The 12,165-nt window shown below is 42.8% G+C and overlaps 1 protein-coding gene across 4 annotated transcripts; it reads right to left on the reverse strand.

Moving 5' to 3' along the window:
- Nucleotides 1-6,593: 6,593 nt before the first annotated feature.
- Nucleotides 6,594-10,963, reverse strand: ATG8F (Ubiquitin-like superfamily protein). 4 transcript variants are annotated; one of them, XM_039120804.3, is made up of 7 exons: nt 10,260-10,376; nt 10,107-10,188; nt 9,950-10,007; nt 9,765-9,820; nt 7,382-7,434; nt 6,997-7,115; nt 6,594-6,885 (listed from the first exon to the last, which is right to left on the reverse strand). In XM_039120804.3, exons 3-7 carry the CDS (start codon nt 9,984-9,986, stop codon nt 6,782-6,784), a joined length of 369 nt encoding a protein of 122 aa, XP_038976732.1. In that variant the 5' UTR covers nt 9,987-10,007; nt 10,107-10,188; nt 10,260-10,376; the 3' UTR covers nt 6,594-6,781. The 4 variants fall into 4 exon arrangements, with proteins under 4 accessions (XP_038976732.1, XP_008786982.1, XP_008786981.1 ...); XM_008788760.5 differs by lacking the exon at nt 10,107-10,188 and having other exon boundaries at nt 10,260-10,403; XM_008788759.5 differs by lacking the exon at nt 10,107-10,188 and having other exon boundaries at nt 9,950-10,015; nt 10,260-10,393.
- Nucleotides 10,964-12,165: the final 1,202 nt, after the last annotated feature.

Here is a 12,165-nt window from a genome sequence, read left to right on the forward strand (position 1 = left end):
AAGAGAGATGGGAAACAAAATATAATAAGAAATTGTTTGGATCAAGGGCTTTTAAATTTTATTTTTTTTTCACATCTTTTCTTTTTCTATTCATGAAGTATCACATATAATATAAGATGTAATTGAGCAAGAGAGGATACGGGTTAGTATTCATTTGAAGGCATCTGAAATATGCTATTGACTTATTTTCTTAAACATGCCCCCTCAAACCGTGTTTCTATGTCACCTTTATTCTCCTCCAATTAAAGTGCAAGTAAGTAGTACAATATGAATCATACTAGCAAACGAGATGAAATTTTTTTTAAAAAAAATATTTTTTCCTAAATAAATGTTAATATGAAACTTGTCCAAGATTACACGAATAATAATATTTATTAATTATAGGGCATAGGTCAATCAACTTTGACTCATGTACTTCACTAACTTCCAACTAAAAGCTAGCATAACGTGCCCCCACATCTCACCCTCTTCAACTTTTTTTAAAAAAATAAAACACAAAGTCCTTTTCAAATATACGAAGGCTTATAATTGTACCTGATGGGGGCGAAATGGATCGTCCAGCTTACAACTAAAAGGCTGCCCAATTCTGACCCAATAAATGCCAACACAATCCGATCAAATCCTCAGTCCGGCCTGAAATCAGCTCGGTTTCAGATATTCACCGACTCCCCCGATCAAGTTCGGGGTACCTCTAATGATCGCCGACTCGCCCCGATGAAGTTCGGAGCGTCTGCTTCAATAGTACGCCCCGACCTTCGAGCTTGGGACGCTCTGCCGAGGATACCTTGAGATCCGGAAAGCCGAGCTACTCTTAGCACCCGTCTAGCTGACCTCGCCAAATGCATGATGCGACTTCTTAACGGGCTCGGCCTCGCCAACAACGCGCCCATGTGCGTGCCTATGCCCTTCTACATGGCCGTACATTACAACACCACCGTGCCACGCTTCGATAGCTGGCCCTCGACAGTCAAAGGACAACACCAAGACTACTTTGGCCATATCCTGCTGTGACTGTCAACGCCCTGTCGTTTTCAAGAACGGGCAATACTACACGCCACCAACCAGCCTAAGCTGTGCGCCATTCGGCTCAGGCCACGCCCCTTCATGATGAGGCCTGGCAGCGCCTCTGCCATCTGGGCCTCTCTACCGGAACTATAAATAGTCCGGTCAGGTAAATTCTAAAGAACTTTTTGGCTGGGATATCAAATTTACCCCACTCTAACTTGATCGTCGAAGGACCCTCACTTTTCGGTGAGGCTTTGTGTAGGTTCACGATCGTCGTGTAGGAGATGGCTCATATTTTCTCCTTCTAACCATCGGTGGCTTTCTCGAGTCCACCGGCGTGGTCACCCCGGCCAAATTGGAACAAAAACGGTACCATCCAAAACTCTTTTCGCAATTTCATATATTTCTTATGATCATGACATATTCTCGTTATATTGCACGGATATAATCAGTATATATATATGGTCCGGTGAATAAGATAAAATTAATAAGGAGATTGGAGATTGAGTTGGTAATGGAATAAGATCGAACGGAGGTTCGAAGGTAGAACAGAGATGGGGACAGACGTGACGACAAATAGAGTGACTTGAAGTGTGTGCGTACGTAATTAATAAACAACATGGACGGAGGCAGCATTCCTTCAACCGCACATTAACATCCGGTCCATCCCTCCAAGTACAACTGTCCATAAATTATAACGCGGACCGTATCATCGTAAATAGTCGCCACATCATCTATTATTTTTTTTTAAGATCGATGGCTCTCCTTCATCTAAATTCACGGTGGTACAGCATCCTGCAGTGGGGTGGCGTAGCACGAGAGAGAAGCGAACGCCGCATCGTTCCGCGGCCGTGAGCCCACCACATGTGCGCGCCCCTTGAGGGAGGGAAAGGGCCTCCCCGCTCCGCCACTCCGGCGCCCGCAGCTCCACTGCATGCCACGTGGACATGATATGTGGGGCCCAGAGGAGGGGAGCGGATGTGTGGGTGGAGTTGGTGGGACCATTCGGATGTCTCACCGCGGCGGGATGGCCAACGCGTTCGGAAACGACGGCGCCGGGGAGCGGACCGGAGGCGCTACCGAGATGGGGTGTCGGGATTCGAGCCGAGTAGGATTGACTCGAACGGTGCCGGGTAAAGCGCTTGCATGGGAGAGTGTGTCTCGGCGCGTAGGTCGCCTGCCTCGGCTCCGTTGTCTGGACGGAGCCATTCCTCTCTTTCTCTCTCTCTCTCGCGTCCGCATGGATTTGACTCCCACCTGGGATGAACAAACGTACGTACTCCTTCGCTCTCGCTTGGACATGTCATCAGTAGCGAATATGTTCGATGAATGTTAGATGGCCATCATTTTCCCTTTATTACATCTTTATCAAGGAATACAAAAAAGGACAAAAAAAAAAGAAGCTGAGGGGCATGTTTTTTTTTCATATTTGGTAATAAATGCGGTGTTTAAAAGGACGGCAATTGACTCCGCCGCACGCGAGAGTATAAATTTTCTGCTCGCCGTCACGCCATGGATGCAGTTACTTCAGCCCATAAAAACTGTGTGGATCGCAACGGGTTGGGGCTGTATTTGTTTTATTTTTTTTAGTACAGCAGTTGTTCATCCTAGCACGCCAGCAGAATAAAAAAAATAAAATAGCGTAGCAGTGAAGGAGCAACTATATAACATGTCCAAAATATTTTTTCCAAGTGTTAAAAAGCAAAAGAAGACAATTTAGTCTGTGCCCCTATTTGCCTCTCGGTATACATGCATTGCCTGAAAGGCGTTGCAATTTTTCGCCAGCCAACGAATGTCACAAAATAGTGGATGTCCATCTCATGCTGCCCCTCATCCCGTATCCACTCGATCACCATGGCTGAGTCTCCTTCAAGGCAAATACTGTCAGCCCTCAAAATCTGTCTCACGTAGGTGATATCCTCCTATGCTGCCCTGAGCTCCACCCCTATAGCTGTCATTTTAAAGATGTACCGCCCTCAGTAACAATCAACCTGGAGTCGTGATCTCTGATTACAAAACCTATACCTCTTGTGTCTCTACATGCGGACACGCTATCATCAAAGTTCACCTTGAGAAGGTAGAGGGTGGGTCTCCCAAGAGATAAAGACAAATCTAGGCACTGTAACAACGAAATGAGGGTCCTAGATCTCTAGCCATCCCAGATGAGATTGCCATTGGTAGCCTTGGTAATCTTAACAACTTGAAGGAGAGCTCCATCCACCACGGTCCTCAGGTGTGCCCTCCCGTCTTCAACGAACCAAGCATTCATGTTCAACCATATGCAATAAGCTAAGCACTGGTGATACCCCACTCAGCAGTACTCGGTCTTCGCATGGATTTCCTCAGATGGTAAAGTAGATCCTCTCCCAACTTAGTGGACCGTGACGAGGAAAATAGGCCTACCTCCAAATTTATGTTGCCCGCGGGCATCCAAGAAGAGCATGGCTAATGGACTCCTCTGTGTCAGGGCACACCTCGCACATTGGAGTAATACTGACGCCCCTCCTGGCCAACATGCTTCTAGTCGGTAGACAACCCTATGTCACATTCCAAATGAACAAGACCACTCGAGGGTGGACACGTATCCTCCAAATCTATTCTTTGTCAATCTGCCGAATAGACTTCCCTCCCATTACTGCCTGCAAGTCTCTGGCACATACCTTAGCCCTCCCTATGGAAGCCCAGACTAGTTGGTCTATCGCCTCCTTATTAGGTATCGGCATTGCCAGGATCCTCTTAGCCAACTGCTCTCTGAATGTGTCCTGAATCAACATCTTGTTTCACCTGCTCTCTTTAGGGATGATCAGGTCACTGACTCTACATTCTACCGGCCTCGCCGAATCAATCATCGTCGGCACCCGACAGAGCGGTTGCTCGGACACCCAGCTGTCCTCTAGAACATCAATGGACTATCCATCACCAATAGCTCATCTGATCGCCGTTAGCACCATCGATGTATAGGCACAAATCTCCCTACAAATGAAGGAGCGGTGATGCCCTGCCTGAAATCAGCCACCGCCGTGTGAACTCCGTACTTGGCCCATAGCAGGGCGCTCCACAGGCTGTCTGGTTCTAGGATATATCTGGCTATGTGTCTTGTCACCAGCACCTCCCACCTCGCCGCCAATGAGTGTTCCCCCAGTTTGCCCTATCTGACCAACTAACAAACCACCTCCCATGCCACCAGGTGAATGTCTCCTCTGCCCTCACGCCTACCCTAGATAAAGTTCCTGAATAGCTGCTCCAAGGATCTCAAAAGCGACAACGACACAATGGTGTTCGATAGCAAGTAAACCGGTATCAAAGTAAGAACCAACTGTACCAAGGTCACTCTGCTCATTATAGAAAGAGCATCCATATGCCATCCCTCGAGCCTCTATCTAATACTCCACTCGATATTGGAGCAGTCCTTGTAACGAAGGCGGCGGCTCATGATGGGAACTCCTATATATCTCATAGTACCCTCTTGCGCGCCCGCTCTTAGGATTTTCTTAATGAAGACCTTCACTTGTGGCTTGATTTTTTGGACTAAAGCGAATGGCAGACTTGGCCAAGTTAACTCGTCGACTGGAGGCTGCACAGTAATCTTCAAGGATCCTCTGCATCACCGTCACCACTTGCCTTGTCGTCTGAACCAGAAGCATGCAATCATCGGAGAATAGAAGGTCCGAGATTTGAACTGACCCCGGCACCGGCCTATAGGCCTCCAAGGCCTGAGTCTCAGCAGCTTGTCAAAGGGCTCTGGTCAGTGCATCCGCACACAAGATGAAGAGCAATGGAGAGAAAGGGCCTCTCTGCCGAAGTCCAACAGAGGACTCGAAAAACTGTGCATCTTTTGGATTCACCTCCCTTCATGTAAATTCGCCTTTGGATCACCGGCCGATTGCTTTGAGACATGTAAAGACGGGTGAATGACAAATTTTGAGTGTTTTAAGAGCTGTGCGGTGGATGATCCAATAATGGGTTCATATGAAGAAAGGTGAATTCTCCTTCCACATAAAAGATGCAACTCTTATATGAATTATGAGACAATTAGAACATATATTTAGGATCGTAGTCCCAAGTTCGGAGTTCAAGAATAATATTCAAAATCCAAATAAATTTAAAAAATCATCAAATGTTTTTAAAAAATAATAAATTTTAAAAATAAAATTTTAAAATAAGCATAGAAAGAGATAAAAGTAACAAACGATAGTAGAAAAGCATCATGCTAGCAGCTATATATAGTATTATTGATTTGTAACAAAAAAAAATTTAAAACCGTAAAGTTGGTATATAATTCAAGGATAATTGGATAGTTTTGGATGGATTCATCTACCGAAGATAATTTGGAAAGTCACTTGATCAAGAAAAATCGAGAATAAATCAAATTTTCTAGTTATTTGTAGAATATTGTAACTATGCTTCGGATTTTTTTTTTTTAAAATACCAGTTTAATCAAGGGGTAAAGTTCATTGATGCTTGCACAAAAAAAGAGTAAAAATCTAAGCTTCCGAGAGGAGGGCAATCTCACGCCACCATTTCTGCACAACCCAGTACTTGCACGTTTTATATCAAAAAAAAAGGTCAGCATTTTTACCCATCAAGAGTTCATTTTCCTACATCAAATGCAATCAATGTGTAATTCTTTTTAATCCAAAATGGACTAGACAGGTTTTACGTTTATAGGGAAAGCAATAGATAACGTGGCCATTCATAGGCATTGCTAGATGGAATCCGAGATTTAGGAGGCAAGTATGGTATTTCTGCTTGGTACTATCGGCTGCACATCAAACGCCTGGGCAGAACTAAAAAAGATTGAATCGCCTAGACAAAGCTGAAAAGAAGATTTTAAAGTCAATCCGGTTGACTATAAAATCTTGGTTCGAATGGTACAATATCTTGCCACTTTAAGCAAGCAAGAGGCAAGGTTTCGATTACAAAAGGCTCATCTCGACCCCCGATTATACTAAATCACAGTCTGATTTGGATTGGGGTGGGAGGGGTGTGGTGCAGCGTCTTAAAAAACAGAAAAAAATAAATAAATATCCACGTTGTTCCCTACTAAGTTGAACTGAAGCCAAATGTGCCATATACAGTCTAAGCCCAAAGGTCGCCAACTGGGCTATTTGTTTTTAGCCCATAAACACTTTCTACTTTTCTTTTAGCCGGACGTTATGGAACGACGGTGATTTATGCGGGTAGTCGAATTGCACCAATCCATCAAACATCATGTTTCCTCTCAGGTTAGTTTCATATTCATCGCTTGAGCAAAATATCATTAGAGGAATTACAACCATCCAACAAATACCATCTTTCATTTTCACTCGGTTTCGCATCCATTGCATGCACAAAATGCGGTCGGTAGCCTGAGCGCCACGACAAACGCTGTGAAAACATTTCTTGGACAGTTCAAATGCGGAGGACCGTCGATTATTAAGTTTCCTTCTTTCGTCAGACTAAAGCGTTCCGTGGTTGTCCAGGGATTAAAAAAAATAACCACGCATGCAGGCTTTAGATACTATGCGTGTTGCTCCTAGATTTCTTGCTACTCCAATACTCCAAAGATTTGAACCTCATGAGCTCACAAATAGAACCAAGCAGAAAAATAGTCCATTAAGAACAGTTATTATTTAAGCGACCTTCTGGAGAGAACCACACCACATGAAACCTATACAGAAGCAAGACTGTACATCTTATCACTGGTGAAAGTTCCGCATAGAACCACAATGCTATTAACAGAAACTAAAAAACAAAACAAAAAAAAAAGTTATGCAGATGACATCGAGTGATAAAACTAATGCATATTTTGACCCCCGAAAGTGTTTTCTCCACTGTAGATGAAGTAGAGAAACCCATCTTCATCCTTCTTGTCCTCGTATAATTTGGACATTAAAGCACCTGGAACAACCGATACAAGAATAAGTTTCACTGCTTGATGTGAATGGTGAACTAGATGAATTATTTACCAAAAAAAAGGATGAATTATAAAGCTGGGGTATGCTTAAGTACCAGTAGGTGGAAGAACATTATCCACGAACATAAAGATGGCCTTCTCTGCACTCAGATCGATTCTCTTGCGAATAACATAGGCAAACTGCCCAAGTGTCAAGTCTGATGGGACCAAATACCTGCATTCATTTTTATGTGCATGTGAATATTCACACTTTTCAGAACTTGACAACAAATCTGAAATATTCATTTAACTAGGACAAGACAGAGAAAATAATTTCTCGGATGCAAATGGTATAGTGAATGAAGATAGTGCTATTTGCTGCTAAATCTCTACAATCTGGTTTGAGTAGCTGGCAAATTGCTCAAGTACACAAGGGACATCATAAGTTTGGAATGTTGAATAGCTGACTAAAGAATACCATTAATTATGAAAGATGCTTACTTTTTCTTGTCAATGTTAGGTATATCACTCCTTGCTGCCTTCTCTACGATCACCTATTAAAATGAAGAGTCAGTACCACAATTCACAATAAAAATATGTAGATTAGAAACTTCAGAACTGCATGAAAGAAACAAATGCAAGAAACAACCAGGAGTTAAATGGTCAAACTAGCAGAAATCAACAATTTTATGTTGCAGTACCTTTGACAGACTTAAGTTACCACACCCTCATCAAAAGCAGAGTCAGCTTTTTAACCAACATTTAAAAAGCATAAAGTAAGCCTGAACACTTGCATCATCTGTCTTAAACCAGAACAATGTATAGCACAACAATAATGATTAACAAATATATATAAGGGCTTTCAAATGACTTTCTACAAATCAGAATAATTTCGCTCCACTACTGAACCTCCATGACAAGTAAAGGAAACAATCCTTTGACATACTGAACCCTTCATCCATTATTTGTTAAATAAAGCATTCGCCCAATAATACTCACCTCTGCTATGCTCAAGTTCATGTACTGTCTTCACTGACCAAAGTTCTAGACTTCTCACCAGGTTAGTCAGCTTTCTCAGATCACCTAGAAGCTTGAAACTTAAACTATTCACCAAATGAAACCGGATTCATCAACAAACTCTGTCAGTTCCTAAACCCCTAAGCTAGTAGCTCCTATTATTTTAAGAAAATTAATGTGGTGTAAAAACTCCTGTATGCTGGGTGCTCATGCACCATAACTAATCCCAGCCAAGGATTTAACTACAGTACCTGTACATGTGTGGAGACACTGGTTCTCTCTTGAATCGTTCTGCACCAACCATCACCAACCATATCGATTGTGTACCAACAATCCATACTGACCATATCAATACCTGTACAGGTGTGGGGACACTGGTTCTCTCTTGAATCGGTCTGCACCAACCATCACCAACCATACCGATTGTGTACCAACAATCCATACTGACCATATCAATAGTCAGAGATTTTATAGGCCTGAAGCAATGATGGGTTTATATTTGTAAAAGCCTCAAGTTCATGCTGAACCTTAGTCCTCTCATGAACAGCTATGAGTCTGAACCATTTTATACACAAAGATCAGCATGATCGGGGAACCAGCATGTTAAATTATTCGAGATTTATAAAAAAATTCTGGTATTTGTGATTCTGCAGAGACTCTATATGACATTATGATCAAAAGCTTTCAAAACCAGGTTGTGTTCCAAATCAGGTTAGCTAGGTGCCTAGGTCCTTTTACATGAGAATAGAATGCCTATATAAAGAGAAAAAATTTGGACATTACCTAACTCTGAAGGCAGCATCCCAGGAATCCTATGAAATAGAGGAGGGGCACCCCATTGCAATGATTCTAAACATTTCAAAGCAGACGGTTTCAGTTTGGTTCACATCTGTGAACCTAATACAGTACAGGCTTGCAGCATTTCAATACTTAGCAAAGTTGAAAGGAAAAAAAAAAAGCTTATAAAATGAGAGATAGCACTTGAGTAATTGACTTGGTATCATATTGAGAAACTTAACGTAGTTCTGTCCTACAAACTCTCTTAAAAATACTGAACCTCTCTTAAGAGGCGATAGACCATTCGATATTAAAAGGTTTTAACCTGTCGACTTTAGAAAGTTAAATAACCTTAACAGTAAAAGAGTTGAATTCTAAGCTCTCCATGTTTTTTATCCATGCAGAAACATGACTCAGGTTCCTTAAGCTGTTCAGTTCAGAAAACCACCACTTATATGGGTTTTCAATGACGAAGCCTGAAAGCCTTCTAAACTTCCTGCCTTGATGAATTTGTATCAATATGCCCTACATGACGATGAGAAGGAATGCCAATTACCATGGCAAGGCTTAGCTCACTGGTTTGAGTCCAAGCAGGTAGAATGACATTTCTAGATCCATGTAATGTTTTGAGGATGAGAGAGTGAACCTTATCAAAATATGTCTGAACCCTAATAAATCAAGATCCGACCTAAACAAACTATAAGAAGTATCTAATCCAACGAAAGACCTAAATTAAGTAAAAGGTCAAACTTTAATTACATGGCCGGAAACATAAATTGGTTTAAGGAAATTGCACCAGACTGGGGTAAGCTTAAAACTAAAATCAAATTATAAAAGATCAGACCAATCAGGAAGGGCACACGCTCAACTCAAAGCAAAAACCCACAATCTTTCAGGTTCCAACCTTATGAACTAGAAGATAAATCAATTCTATTCAACAAAAAACATTTCTCCCGGATAACAGATAACAAAATTTCAATTCCTTTCGATTAACATAAACTTGCTCATGGAACCAAACCAGAAATATAAGCATCGCAAATTAAACAAAGAAATTACGGGAAAAAAACTCAGGAAAATCAATAATATTCACCGGAACCCTATCTGAATACTTCTGCCTGATCCTCGCTGCCTCAGCCTTTCTCTTAGCTGCAAACAGAAACCAGAGAATCCAGAGAAAAAACATATGCAATTATGCGTCATATAAAGCAAACGAGAACCCCCCCAAAAAACAGAGGCTCAGCATAGACATAAAAAATACTGAAAGGAATTGCTCACCGAAGTCATGCTGCTCCTTGAAAGAAGTATTCGCCATCTCTCTTGCGATAACCGACTCCTACGCCCCTCCAAGAACAAAATAATAAAGTATAGTATTTACAAAAATAAAAACCTTAAACAAGACTACAGGCCAGAAGAAGCGAACCAAAAACCAAACCTATTTAAGGAAAACGATTCCGGAAGAAGAACAAACTTCTGAGATTAGATTTATAGCTTGCGAGATAAGGCAAATTAAATAACTAAGAAAGAATTCCAATCAATCGATCGATCAAGAAGTGCAAGAAAAGAAATCAGAAGAAGTTGTTTTTACCCTGATGAAAAAGAAAAGAACCCTAGAAAGCAACAAGATGAAGAGAGAGAGCTCGCGTGGAGTAGGTGGTCAGAGAGATTGGACCCAAGGCAATACAAAGATGGATAAGTATAATATATATATATATATATATATATATATATATATATATATATATATATATATATATATATATATATATATATATAACAAGGGAGGAAGAACTTGTTCTCCAAGCCTTGAGTCCCCAAAAAACCGAGATAGATTGGGACGAACTTCTTGTTGCAAGACTTGCTTTCCGTCTCTACTTTCGCTACTGTTCTGTTGCGGGACTCGTTGACGAGGACTACTGATTCGGCTCCGAATCGCCCTCTGATGCGGATTGGCGCCAGAGAGCGCGGAATGAGAATCCAACGGCCCGCCTGAATCGCCCCCTCAGATGCCATTCATTGGGGCCGTTGGATCGGAATTACTGGTCTTGGGCACGTGACGGAAAGCAATCTATGGCTGTGATTGCTTTCTAGGGCAATCCTCTAGTTATCTCATTTTTTATATTTACTTAGAAATGGAGGTGTATCAAGAGGTTACACGTCCCTAGATAGAATGCCTATCTCATCTCCGATCTGTTCCTCTCTTGAGAAAGCGCTTAGGGCTTCTGCTCTAATCCTTGTGCAGCCTATCAACCCTTTTATCAAATACCTTTGGTGCATCACGATGGAAGACCAAGTAGGCGGTAGATCGGCGGGATCCTCTAGTGAGGGAGGTCACCCTCTCTCCCAACTGGGGGAAGGTGAAGATCGGATGTGGGCAAAAGTGGTGCAGGGCTGCCCGAGGCAACCTGCTTGGATGAGTCATAGAATCACGGAGGCGGAATTAGAGAACCTCTAAAAGTACTTCACCGAAGTGCTTGAACCGCCGAAGAAGCAGATCGAGTCCTCTCGGGGCAGTCCTAGGAGAAGTTGGCGGTGATAGCTCGGAGTTTGGGCTAAAGAATCCCGGCCAAATGGGTCGCTAGGGAGTTGAAAGCCTGAGGAAAGCTGCAGTACAATGTCGAGGCTTTCTCATTGCTGGAGGACTACTGTCTTCTAGTTCTAGTCAGTGGAGGACCGGGACGCAGCATTACTAGGTGGCCCTTGGCTCATCGCCGACTAGTGTTGCACTTGCTTTTTACAAATGACTGTCCTTGCTAAGTCAGGCTTCGGTGCGGACGACCATACTTTTCATGAGGATCCTTGAGGGGTACTGCTTGGTGTTGGGCTAGAATGTGAACCTTCGCAAGTCTGCCATCCTATTCAACTCAAAGGCAGAGCCTTAGGTCAAATATGCCATCGGGGATTGTCTGGGGATCACAGAGCATATCGGACCATGGAGCTACCTTAATGGGCCTATATCTGGGTAGAGGTTCCGTCATACGAAGTGTGGGGCGGTGGAGAAGCGGATTCATGATTGACTGGAGGGTGGCAGTGTAGATCTATGTCCATGATGGGTAGGATGACTCTGGTCAGGTCGGTACTGTGCTCTATGCAGATTTACCTAATATATAACATTGTCTTGCCAAGAGCCCTTCTTCTCAACCTAGAGCATAGGTTCATAAAATTCCTATAGGTGTCATACAATGGTGGGGGAGGGGTGCGCCTTATTGCATGGGACATCGTGTGCTAGCCTCTTAGCGACGGGGGATTGGGCATTAGCCCCTGAAAACGAGGAGCGAGGTAATGATGGCCAAACATGCTGCAAGATTCGTTCTTGATTCGGAGTGCCTATGGAGCTCTATGATGAGAGCCAAGTATGGCCTATGGAGTGGTGATGCAGAGATCCGAGTTAGTTGGAAATATTCCTACTTGTGGAAGGCAATATGCTCCCATGCCCCAAAGGGGATGACTAGTGTCTGATGGTTGATTGGAGATGGTCGGTCTGTGGAAGTGAT

The sequence above is a fragment of the Phoenix dactylifera genome, chromosome 3 (assembly GCF_051530095.1).
Source record: "Phoenix dactylifera cultivar Ajwa chromosome 3, Ajwa_hap1_PhDact_Kaust_v1.1, whole genome shotgun sequence".
In the NCBI taxonomy this organism is placed as follows: domain Eukaryota; kingdom Viridiplantae; phylum Streptophyta; class Magnoliopsida; order Arecales; family Arecaceae; genus Phoenix; species Phoenix dactylifera.

Bases quoted from the DNA above. Each gene is read 5' to 3' on its own strand.
- ATG8F (XM_008788760.5), bottom strand. From the start codon at position 9,986: ATGGCGAATACTTCTTTCAAGGAGCAGCATGACTTCG. The intron at 9,821-9,949 runs GTGAGCAATTCC...TTCTGTTTGCAG, and splicing joins CAAGGAGCAGCATGACTTCG to CTAAGAGAAAGGCTGAGGCA. The intron at 7,435-9,764 runs GTGAATATTATT...TCATTTTAATAG, and splicing joins AGTATTCAGATAGGGTTCCG to GTGATCGTAGAGAAGGCAGC.